Source organism: Notothenia rossii (genome assembly GCF_949606895.1).
Source record: "Notothenia rossii genome assembly, chromosome: 7".
NCBI classification, from domain to species: Eukaryota; Metazoa; Chordata; class Actinopteri; order Perciformes; family Nototheniidae; genus Notothenia; species Notothenia rossii.
This window is the reverse complement of record NC_136905.1, coordinates 42524450-42537369: the sequence shown is the minus strand read 5'-3', so window position 1 is coordinate 42537369 and position 12920 is coordinate 42524450. Positions and strand designations below refer to the sequence as shown.

Sequence of the window (12920 nt, the reverse complement as noted above, 5' to 3'; positions counted from 1 at the left end):
AAACACAGAAACACAAAAACACAGAAAACACAGAAAATACAGAAACACAAAAACACAGAAAACACAGAAACACAAAAACACAGAAAACACAGAAAATACAGAAACACAAAAACACAGAAAACACAGAAACACAGAAACACAAAAACACTGAAACACAGAACCACAGAAACACAGAAAGACAGAAGCACAGAAACACAGAAACACAGAAAACACAGAAAACACAAAAACACTGAAACACCGACACACAGAAACACAGAAAACACAGAAACACAGAAACACAGAAACACAGAAGCACAGAAGCACAGAAACACAGAAACACAGAAAACACAGAAACACAAAAACACAAAAACACAACAACACAGAAACACAGAAACACTGAAACACCGACACACTGAAACACCGAAAACACTGAAAACACAAAAAACAGGCTTATGTGCTGGTACGGTTTTTGAATAAACACATCAGTATTTTAAAAAGTCGATGGGAGGCTGATACTAATTGACTTTTTAAAATACTGATGTGTTTATTCAAAAACCATACTAGCACACACTGCCAAAGACGCATGCTCTCAATAGGGAAGTCACGCTTTGGGAAGAGGTGTTTCATTTCACAGATCCACCTTGATTCTTGTTGTGCTGGCTGAAGGAAGAGGGACGGGGGAGGAAAATTCAGAGGATGAAGAAGCAGAAAAATAACTTGTTTTGTAAAACGGACAGCACGTCAGTTTCAAGGAAAAGATGGCACCGTGTTTATGCATGACATGCAAAATATTTTGAAGCCCTACAACCACAAAAAAAAAAAAAAAAGGTACAAGTATATTGTGTTAAAAATATGGTAAAAAGTCGTAATATTGTATCATGTATTGTTTCATCGAAACAGTGTTAAAATCACAAACTTGCCTTTTAGAGTTGCAGTCTTTTACAAAAATTCTGTTTTGTTAAGAGCTACCAAAAACATAGTAAACATCGCAATTATTCCCAAAACAAACTGGGAATGGGGACATCGATAACATATTTTAATGTTTAATTTTCTTCAGGGCTACCGTAGTGCACATTGATGAACACTTTAAAACAAAAATAATGCTTACAAGTGTAAATGAGCCGGATTTTAGCTTTGAGCTAATTTCCATCTATAGTCCCATCACATACAGCATATAAGAACATGACATTTATATATACAGCAAAAATAAAATACATGATATGCAGAAAGAGCATGAGCAGCATACAAGCATTTACCACATGGCAGTACAATGTAGCAGCTATGATATATAAAGTGCAAGATAAGATAAAAAGCGCTACATAAAAGTGCAAGAGGAGATACCCCTGTGTTAAAGTGCATTTATTTAGCGGTGATTACACGTCTGTTTGTTGCTCAACCATTCTTTAAGTTGACCTTTAAAACTATTTAAAGTGGGACAATCCCGTATCTCAGTTGGGGGGCTATTCCACAATGAGCTGCCTTTAATGGAGAGGACATTTTGTCCAAAGGTGGTCCGTCTGTGGTGGACTTCACAGTCTCCTGTGGTTTCTGACCTAGTGGTGCGTCCAGTGTGTTTTCTGTGGATGAATTCCCCCAAGGGGAGGGGGGCCAGCCCATGTAAATATTATTTTTTTAAAAACACATACTTTTACAAGACATAAAATTGTCAAAAACTCAAGAAATTGTGATTTTCAAGGATTGCACAGTGGTGGTATGACTGTGGCTTTCTGTCAAACACCTGGCTAGCTCTCTTGAACAGCTGTTCTATGGGTTTCAGGTGTGTGGCACAAGCAAACGACCAGTTTGTAAAACAGTATTCAATGTGGGATAGAATCGTACAGTGGAGGTATAACTTTGCAGCATTGACAGTTAAGAAAAGGTCTAATTTGTTTAAAATGTTGCAAGTTGAATTTAATGGTATTGGATACTTTCTGGATATGTTTCTTAAAAAGTCAAGTGCGAGTCCAATATGACACTCCCTGTTCAATATACTTGAACTGGGAGACTAGTTCTATTTCTGCTCCATTTAAAAATACATTGGATCCTTCGATTTTGATTGATCGTTTCCTGAACATCGTCGTTTGCATCAACATGCATACTGTTTTTGTTGTACTCATACTGTCAATATGCAGATTGTGTTATATAGCTTTAGATAGAATGTTTTTTCTTCCTCTTTGCATAATTTGCATCCACAATCCTTTGCCAGTAGGTGTTTCCACAGTCCTTGCGGTTTTCCAATTGTTCAACTAATTGGGAGCTACTGTAAGCTATTTTTATTTCCATTTTACCACATTACTTCCTGCAGTGTTTCAGAAAGTATTGTGTTTGGGCTTTTTATTGTGAAAGGGAGAACACTACTCAGAACCAGACATAATTTCATAGAAAAAGCAAGTCTTATAGGGAGCCAATTTAAATGCTAATGTCGTCTTTATTTTACATCCATTACAAATTTGTGCAATCAACTACTTCATTATGATAAGTTGTCTACAGCCACTTTAAATGCAATTAAATGTATATTTCTAAGGGCTTACAACTTAAAAAATATTTACGTACAAATGACTGTATATTGAATATGTTTCTATACCCAGTGTTGAACAGGACCCAAACCTTTGAGAGATGAAAAAGGACACATCTGCTTTAATCAACTGCCAAGTAGTCAAGTCTGCATTTGTGTCTGTTCATTTGTAAAACGTGGAATTCGGTTTCTTTTTAATGGCCTAGGCGGATTTTGGCTTTTTTTCTCTTGCCAAGATACTTTTAGACACACTTTGAGGTATGCAAAACCTTAAAACTAGAACACTGATGGCTGGCTTACGCTGCAAACTTCATCACCTTTTAACAAGAGAGTAAGTATACAAAACGTTATTTTGTATATTTTACACATCAGCAGAAACAGCGAGAGAGATGGCAGGAAGTGGGGGGAGACAGTCTCCTTTACAGACACTGTGTTTTAGAGAGAAACCCTCCCCCCTCTGTCTAGTGATAAGATGGCAGGAAGGGGGGAGGAGGGGGCAGGGCCTGGCTCACACACACACACACACACACACACACACACACACACACACACACACACACACACACACACACACACACACACACACACGCTTGGGGGCGGGCCCACCTGTCACCTTTTATGCATACTAATGTGATTGAATTTTTTTTTATTATACACCATAAGGCGCAACAGTGGTTTTTTTTAACCCCCCACCTATCGACGGATCTCACACCTACTTGGGATATCACACCTACTTGAGATCTCACACCTCGATCAAAGGGGAGGCGGGACTTAGCTCATTTGCATAATGGGGGGAGGTGTGACCTGTCACTTTTTTATGCATACTAATGTGATGGAAGTGGGATGAACATTACTACTGTTGTGTGGTGTTTTCCTCAGATTTCTCCTGTTGCGCCTGTAGTGCTGACCTGAAGATGTGACAGCATCATACAGATGTAGCACTCCAGATAGGACTCACATTGGTGTGTCCCAGTCAAAAGCCCAGCGGATCCCAGTGGCTGGGGGTGTTGCCAAATTGCTAGAGGGCGTTGCCCAATTTCCCCATTTGTTCAATTACAGGATTTAACTATGATATTGCGCTTCATTCACAAATACACAAAGACAACTGGGTGTTGTAGAACTTAGTCTGTTTGCAATGTTTGCAGCTCTGCAGTTGTGTTTGTTGAATACTGTAGCATTTAATCACTTATTTGTTATGGTTTTCACAGGCTACTATAATGAAAAAACATCAATGTTTTAGATCAAATAAAGTATATAGTTTGCTTTATGCAGTATATTTTTTCTGTAATATTGTTGGGGTGTTTGTACACAGTAGTGAGAGTGAAAAACAGGATAGCATAGATTAATAAAATCCAAAATAAGATAAGAAATGAATAAAACTCAAATGTAATTATCATATCATATATTTAAGCAATAGCTCACGACAGGCCGTGGTATATGCTCATTATATCACAGCTAAGGGGCGTGGTTCGGCCCGACGCGAAGCTTTTATAAAACGGTTACCAAGTGTGGCAATATGAAAGAAAAATACACACTCTAATTTAAATAGTTTTTATTCGTAAATAATGATGTTCAAAATAAAATAGTCCCTCCGTTGCCTTTACTAACAGCAAGCGAACATATTAGACAGAGAGCGTTGATCCATTATTTGGCTGTTTATTTACATTAATGTGTATGTTGCTGTTTATTGTGCATCCACTGAAAAACTGTCCAGCATCAGTAGCATTGCTTACGTGGTCACTTGTATAGGTTGAGGTTGGTCGAGGCTGTTGCTTGGCTTGGCGAGAATATTGCTCCACTTTCTCCGGTCCCCGAGATTGGGCTTCCAGTAGCTCTGGAGAGAGCTTTTGCACCTGTGGCCACTAACGGTCATAATTTCTCTGCTTTGTTTCAAGACCCGCATCAGAAAGCTTTTGAATGGTGGTACTTTTCCAGTTGGTCTACCTGCTCTTCACGTAGCTCTGCATGTCGTAGTTTAGGTGCTTTTTTTTCTGGAGATAGGCACTGCTCAATCCACTCCTCAATACTATAGTAAGACCCCCCCCCCCCGGAGGTCGAAGTTCATCTTAAATGTTTCCATTTTATGCTTTGTAAGTTTGTTTCGTAACGGAATAAATTTAAATATATTTAGAAAACTGACAAGTCAAAATCAAGCAATCTGATTGGTCGATAGCGTTTTTGCGGACCTCTTTGATTAAAGATTTGAAAACATCGTTGCTTGCTTTAAAAGTAGCACAATTCATTATGTTAAACCCTCAAAAGTATCTAGATATCCCTGCCCTAATGCCAAAGGAACTGCACACTGAATATGTTTTACCGTTTGATGTCTATGTCTGGACCGCTGCGTCAAAAAGAAGGGCTTCTGCCCCGTTACTTCTCCGCTGCTTTCTTGTTCCAGTATGAAAAGCAAACTGCAGGCAGTTTGCTTTTCAGCCCAACGTTATACTGTTTTTCTCAGACGCGGAGGGATACTTGTCATGTCCAAGAAACTTATTGTGAAAGTGTATTCTTTATGTTAGAGTTGTCATGTCCCTTTGTCTTGTGCTTTATGTCTATACCCTTAATTATTTCTTCCTCTCATTTCAGGCCTCCACGCTCCCCGCCCCTTTTCTGTCTCCTGCGTCCTTGATTATTTTCCCCGCCCTGATTGTTTCCAACTGTGTCCCCTTTACCTGTGTATATATTGTGTTAGCTCCCTCCTGTTAATTGTCAGTTCGTTGTCTCACGAAGACCACGTATCGGCTTACCTCACGGACCTTTTCACGGACCTTTCACGGACCTATGCTATAGATCGCATTATAGTTTTCCTCGAAAGAGTGGTTTTGTTTTCCTTGTTTTATTACTGTGCAAATTCCAGTAAAGTCTTTATTTTGAAACGCTATCTGAGTCTGAGTTTTGAGTCGTGCAATTGAGTTCATGCCTCAGTGTTCTCCCCTTGACAGTACGAACTGACCATCAAAATGAACTCAGCCGACTCAGATCAGATTAAGAACGCTATCCGTTCTCAGGGCCAACGTCTTGGGCAACAAGAGGAGCGTATGGCCACCATGCAGCAGGGAGTGCAGGATCTAACCAGCAGCCAGGGGGAACTACAAACATCGTTGACGACCCAAGTTAATCTACTGGCAGCAGAGGTTCAGCGTATGCTCACTCACCTGCAGGCTGTTTCTCCTCCTACGACTCCTCCGGTTCCAGCGGTGACCGGATTCGATCCCAACCGGGTTACTGAGCCGCACAGGGCTTCCATGCGTCTGGCTCCACCCGAAAGGTACTCCGGGGACTCAGAAGGCTGCCGGCCGTTCATCGTGCAGTGTGAGTTACACTATCACCACCAACCGGCTGCTTTTCCCACGGACATTTCCAAAGTGGCTTTTATGATCTCTCATCTCTCCGGCCGAGCAGCAGCGTGGGCCACGGCAGAATGGTCCCGAGGCTCGCCTATCTGCGGGTCTCTGGAAAACTTCATAGACACTATGAGGAAGACCTTCGATCAAACCACGCCGGGCAGGGAAGCAGCTCGGGCTCTGATCAAGCTGCGACAACATCAGCGGAGTGTGGCTGACTACGCCATCGAGTTCCGGACTAAGGCAGCCGACAGCGGCTGGAACTCCGCTGCATTGTTTGACGCTTTCGTCAGCGGTCTCTCGGATTCTTTACAAGACCAGCTGGCGCCTCTCGATCTGCCCGCTGATTTGGACTCTGTCATATCCATGGCTTTACGTATAGACAATCGTTTGACGGAGAGGAGAAGGAATAAATCCAAGGATGCGGTTGATCCACCTCTCCAGAGGAGACGCTCGCCGCTGGATATTACTTCTTCTTGGAGGCCCCGTCACCCCTCACCACCTGCGTTCCGGACAACAGCGCCCCCTGGCTCCGTGGAGGAGCCAATGCAGTTGGGCCGCGCCAAGCTGTCGCTGGCAGAACGTCAGCGTCGATTCAAGGAAGGTCTGTGTTTCTACTGCGGGCAGCGCGGACACCCACAAGCGGCTTGTCCGGTAAAAGAGGAGGCTCACCAATGAAGAGGAGTACGTTGGTGAGCCGGATCTCTTCCTCTGACTTTCCTCCTCGCACCCTGACCCGGATCCAGGTAAAAATCAGAGACAATGTAGTTACTCATGGTGTTCTCATTGACTCAGGGGCGGACGAAAGTCTTATGGATTGGGGTTTAGTTAAAAAATGGGACATAAAAACTAAACCTCTACCCCAGCCTCTTGAAGCGAGTGCTCTCGATGGGCGGCTGTTGTTTAAAGTGACTCACCAAACGGAGCCTTTAGAAGTAAGATGTAATGATAACCACCATGAGACTATGTCTTTTCACTTATTTAACTCAGCCCAACATCCACTCATTTTGGGGTTTCCCTGGTTGAAACTTCATAACCCTCACATAGATTGGCAATCTGGGAGGGTGGAGGGGTGGGGAAAGAATTGCATTGATCTCTGTTTTAAGCAGGTAGCAGAGATTGACAGGGGATGTAACACTGGGAGTGTTAGGCAGGATACAGTCCCAAAAATATATCTTCCGGATGTACTTTCAGTTCCTTCCTGCTACCACGACCTTAGTGAAGTTTTTAGTAAGTCCAAAGCTCTGGCTCTTCCTCCTCACCGCTCCTATGACTGTGCTATTGACTTGATTGCCGGGTCTCCCATTCCTAAGGGTCGACTTTATGCAATTTCAGGACCTGAGAAAGAGGCCATGAAGGACTATATTGATGCCTCCCTCAAGACAGGGCTTATTCGTCATTCCTCATCCCCAGCAGGGGCAGGTTTTTTTTTCGTGGGCAAAAAGGATGGGTCTCTTAGGCCCTGTATCGACTACTCACCTCTCAATGACATTACGGTTAAAAACCGGTACCCCCTCCCTCTCATCTCGTCCGCTTTCGAGCAGCTTCAGGAAGCCAAGGTTTTCACCAAATTAGACCTGCGGAACGCCTATCATTTGGTCAGGATCAGGGAGGGCGATGAATGGAAGACGGGTTTTAACACCCCTTCAGGACATTATGAATACCTGGTCATGCCGTTTGGATTGTCAAACGCTCCTGCAGTCTTCCAGGCTATGATCAACGACGTGTTGAGGGAGTTTCTGAACCGTTTCGTTTTTGTTTATCTGGACGACATTCTGATCTACTCCCCTGACCTTCACACCCACAAACAACATGTCCGCCTGGTTCTACAGAAACTGCTCCAAAATAAGTTGTTTGTCAAAGCTGAAAAGTGTGAATTTCATGTGGAAACAGTCACTTTTTTGGGCTTCATCATTTCCCCAGGTCAGGTTATGATGGACCCAGAGAAGGTTAGCGCAGTAGCCTGTTGGCCTACCCCTGACTCTCGCAAAAAAGTGCAGCAGTTTTTAGGCTTTGCTAATTTTTACAGACGTTTTGTGCGGAGCTTCAGCGCTATTGCAGCTCCTCTTCATGTCCTCACGTCCCCTCAGGTGCCTTTTGTGTGGTCTCCTCAGGCTGAGGAGGCTTTTTCTCGGCTGAAAAAGATGTTCACCACTGCCCCCATACTTACCATGCCGGATCCCACTCGCCAGTTCGTGGTGGAAGTGGATGCCTCCAACGAGGGGGTGGGAGCGGTCCTCTCCCAGCAACAACAGAAGGACAACAAACTTCACCCCTGCGCCTTCCTGTCCAGGAAGCTCTCCCCGGCAGAGAGAAATTATGACGTGGGAAACCGTGAGTTGCTGGCCGTGAAGTTAGCGTTGGAAGAGTGGAGGCATTGGTTGGAGGGAGCCGAGCATCCTTTTGTGGTCTGGACCGATCACAAGAACCTGGAGTACATCAGAAAGGCCAAAAGACTGAACTCCCGCCAGGCTAGGTGGACCTTGTTTTTCAACCGTTTTGACTTTGTTCTTTCCTACAGGCCGGGGTCTCAGAATGTCAAGCCTGACGCTCTGTCCCGTCTGTTTGACCCTGTGCCTGCAGCCAAGGAGCCGGAACCCATCATCCCATTGAACCGGGTGGTAGGAGCGCTGACTTGGCCAGTAGAAAAGGAGGTAATACGTGCCAATGCTGGAGCTCCTGCACCAAGGGGTTGCCCGCCTAACCGGATTTTTGTTCAGGAGGCCGAGCGACCACAGGTGATCCACTGGGCTCACACTTCGCTGCTCACCTGCCACCCCGGAGTCAAGAGAACTATGTTCATTGTTAAACAACGTTTCTGGTGGACATCCATGGAGAAGGAGGTGAAGGAGTATGTGGAGGCGTGCCCTATCTGCGCTCGAAACAAGACCTCTTCCAGGTCGCGAATAGGGTTATTACAACCACTCCCTATTCCCAACAGACCCTGGTCAGAGATCTCCATGGACTTCGTCACTGGCCTGCCCCTCTCTAGAGGTAAAACCACAGTTCTCACGGTAGTGGACAGATTTTCCAAAATGACACATTTCATTGCTCTGCCAAAGATGCCCTCAGCTAAGGAAACGGCGGAGGTCATGATGCAGAATGTGTTTCGGCTTCATGGTTTCCCTAAGGATATTGTCTCCGACCGGGGCCCCCAGTTTGTGTCACGCTTCTGGAAGGAGTTCTGCAGCCTCATCGGTGCCACGGTCAGTCTCTCGTCTGGATATCATCCGGAGTCTAACGGCCAGACAGAGCGCCTAAATCAAGAACTGGAGACCTGCCTGCGCTGCCTGGTGTCCCAGAATCCATCCTCCTGGAGCGAGCACCTCACCTGGGTTGAGTATGCACACAACATCCTCCCTACTTCTGCCACGGGCCTGTCCCCGTTTCACTGTGTTTATGGCTACCAGCCGCCACTGTTCCCAGCCACGGAGAGGGAGGTCACGGTCCCGTCTGCCCACGCTCTGGTCAGGCGTTGTCGGCGCGTGTGGGCTGCGGCTAGGAAGATACTCTGCAGGAATTCACAACTGGTTAAGAGAGCAGCAGACCGAAAACGCCGACCAGCCCCTGTATACCAGCCAGGCCAAAAAGTCTGGCTCTCTACACGAGACCTTCCCCTCCACGTACTCTCCCGAAAACTGGCTCCCCGGTTTGTGGGTCCTTTTCCCATCACCAAGGTCATAAACCCAGTCTCAGTGAGACTACGGCTTCCCAGGGCCATGAAGGTACATCCCACCTTCCATGTAGGGAAATTAAAACCATTGAAGGAGAGCGCTATGGTTCCCACCGTCAAACCCCCCCCGCCCCCCCGGATGATCGATGGAGGTCCGGTTTACACGGTCAAGTCACTATTGGCTAGTCGGAAAAGGGGTAGAGGGCGACAGTTACTGGTTGACTGGAAGGGTTATGGTCCTGAGGAGCGGCAATGGATTCCTTCCCGCTTCATCGTGGACAAAAGCCTCATTGAGGATTTTGACCGCCTCAACTCAGAGGAGCCTGGGCCGTCAGGAGCCGTCCCTAGAAGGGGGGGTACTGTCATGTCCAAGAAACTTATTGTGAAAGTTTATTCTTTATGTTAGAGTTGTCATGTCCCTTTGTCTTGTGCTTTATGTCTATACCCTTAATTATTTCTTCCTCTCATTTCAGGCCTCCACGCTCCCCGCCCCTTTTCTGTCTCCTGCGTCCTTGATTATTTTCCCCGCCCTGATTGTTTCCAACTGTGTCCCCTTTACCTGTGTATATATTGTGTTAGCTCCCTCCTGTTAATTGTCAGTTCGTTGTCTCACGAAGACCACGTATCGGCTTACCTCACGGACCTTTTCACGGACCTTTCACGGACCTATGCTATAGATCGCATTATAGTTTTCCTCGAAAGAGTGGTTTTGTTTTCCTTGTTTTATTACTGTGCAAATTCCAGTAAAGTCTTTATTTTGAAACGCTATCTGAGTCTGAGTTTTGAGTCGTGCAATTGAGTTCATGCCTCAGTGTTCTCCCCTTGACAATACTGACTTGTTGTGAAAAGTAACTTACAATTCTACCCATGGTATACACAAGTTATTGAGCCGTTTCCGCTCTACATCCTGAACTCCTCCCTTCGATGCAATGCACTTCCGTTTTGGCGGACTGGGTTTGTTTTGCTAGCTAGCTCCGTTGTGCCGACAAAGCACTGATATCGCAGAGACAAAGAGGATATAACAATTACAACATGAAGAAAAGTGGTTCGGGAACTACGTGTGCGGTAGTTGGTTGCAATCACTCGAGAAAGCACCTGAACGAGTGGTTAGATAGAGAGTGCTACGACCACAAACCAGCACCCAGCACCCAGCCATGTTGTTCATTAAATACAGATAAACACAACAAATACTGCATGCATTGTATTTTTTAATATTATATATGAATATTTTCATAGTGATGTAATTGTGTGGGCTGCTTTTATATTTTAATTTGTAATACCTGTTAGGATTAAACATGTGATCTTTCTTGTTGAAGCCATTTCTTTAGTTTCCTCTCAACAATTAATTAATTCAGTGTTATTTATGTACAGTATGAGCTTAATATGAATGATGAACTGTGTTAAAAGAAATTGTAGCACTCTAAGGAAACATATGAAATGCAATAATGCAATAACAGTGCAATAATGAAATTAAATTAAATCAAACTTTATTTTCACTCAAACAGTACAGGCACATATGATATATTGCACAGCATAAAGAGATCATGTAAATTGTGCATTATGTAAACAACAGACAACTGTTGGCTCCTGTGGGCATGACCTAAATAAGGCAGTTTATTTTGGTTTTAAAATGCTGAGATATTTACTGCAGAACTGTAACCTTCCCTCAACAAAATCGTCAACAATTTTCGGGAGCATGTGGGCAAAGTAGAATGTGCGCAGCCTTATGATATGCCTTCAGACTGTCCATTGCTTTTCCATCTATTGCCATGGATTGAACGAAGTAGGAGCAAATTTTGCTGTACGTTATGCTGGGCCACGTCGTCATGTTATCCTCCCAGTTTTGCACTGAATTCGGATGGGGGAGAGTAACGCCATCTCCAGTCAAAGAAGTAGAATCGTGTTCCCAAGCTAGCATCACTGTTAGCATCGAAATCGCTGTGTTTACACCAGTGCCCGTCTGACTGTTTACACCGGTTTACACCGACAGACGCTGTGCAAAAGACTTCCGGCGGAAATGAAGTGCATTTGTGTAGGGTTATGGCGCTACCCGTGTTTTGGCGCGTAAACTTGTCTATACGCTCAGTATATCACGGCTAAGAACCAATCAGATTGCTTGATTTGACTTGTCCGTTTTATAATCTAATGAAGCTCAGCGCAAGTTCAGGCAGGAAGACCTATCACTTCGTATTGCGCGTCATGACAATACTCGCTCCCTTCACTAAAGGATAGGGAGCGCCACTCCCCACTCCTCAGCTAACCTATCACTTCCCTCCATTCACAAGCCTAATCATCGCACCTGTTAACCCCTCTATATATGCTCTCCCCTTTTCCATCAGCTGTCTTCCAGGTGTCAACGCGCAAGCAGCAGCAGGGCTTCGTCCCAGCTCCGGGTATTAATTCATCAGCTCCGCAGTCTTGCGGATTAAGCTACAGGGGGCGTTCCCCAGTTGGCTAGCGGTTCTAGCCGGCCACCCCGCAAACCCGGATGCGGAAGAAAAAGACAAGGATACTGAGCTCCACGGAAGTTCCTCCGGCTTAATGGAAATGGGCTACTTCAGGCAAACAATTGACACACGCCTTCAGTCTCTCGAGAGGGCATCACTGGCATCAGGGCCGCTCAAATGCGGCGCTTCCGGCCTTCACGCGGAACGGGCCCTCATCGCTTGCGAAGCTTCACCCACTTCCGGCTTCAACCACAACCCCTCTTGCAGGCAGGCAGGGCTCAAGCTACATCTCATTGAAGCTACTTCTCCTCCCGGCTCAGTAGCAGTACTGGTCTCTAAGTGCGTCTTAGGTGGCAAGCAGGTAGTGATGGCGAGATGAAGCCTTATGAAGCTTTGAAGCTTTCCAGCAATTGGTTCGCAAAGGGTTCATGTCATGAGGCTTCATCATGGGCTTCATTTGAACATAAACCCCTGTTGGTCAAAGCGTGTAAAACAGGCAAATTGGAAATCTCAACAGTTGCGCTCTATCTCATACCGAGTTCCCAATGAGTAAAGCCTTAGAATAACTCTAAACAACGAACATAAAATCCTATTTTCATGTTAACAATATTGTTTTCATTCCAGTTGAACGATTGTGATTGAAAAGCCTATAGGAGGCTGGTAAACATTGCAAAGAGGGATTCGTATTCCTTAATATTATTCATAAACTTAACCACGTTGTAGCCTGAGAAGGCTAAACCATATCAGGAATACATTTATTAACTGCATTATCTCATTTAGCTGTAGCTTCTATAAGCAAACCCTGCGGTCGTGGGTCGGCTGCTTTCCAGCGAGCCACAGCCCACACGCTGAATCTACCCAAAAAAACACTGGATATATCTTATCTGCATTTATTCATTTATTTATTCATGTTTTATTCCTACAATTATTTATGCTTGTATCTATTTATACTTATGACATTT

The 12920-nt window shown here is 44.8% G+C and overlaps 1 protein-coding gene across 2 annotated transcripts in view; it reads right to left on the bottom strand.

The window, feature by feature from the left end:
- The window catches only part of LOC307013659 (uncharacterized protein), a 467775-nt gene that overhangs the window by 193821 nt on the left and 261034 nt on the right, over nucleotides 1–12920 (bottom strand). The window contains exon 6 of one of the 2 annotated variants that reach the window (XM_079641135.1): nucleotides 9683–10504. The exons of the other annotated variant lie outside the window; for it this stretch is intronic. Within the exon in view, the coding sequence (XP_079497261.1) occupies nucleotides 10476–10504 (29 nt within the window). The 3' untranslated portion in view covers nucleotides 9683–10475. Of the gene's footprint in view, nucleotides 1–9682; nucleotides 10505–12920 lie in introns of those variants that run through there. 2 annotated transcript variants of the gene reach the window in all.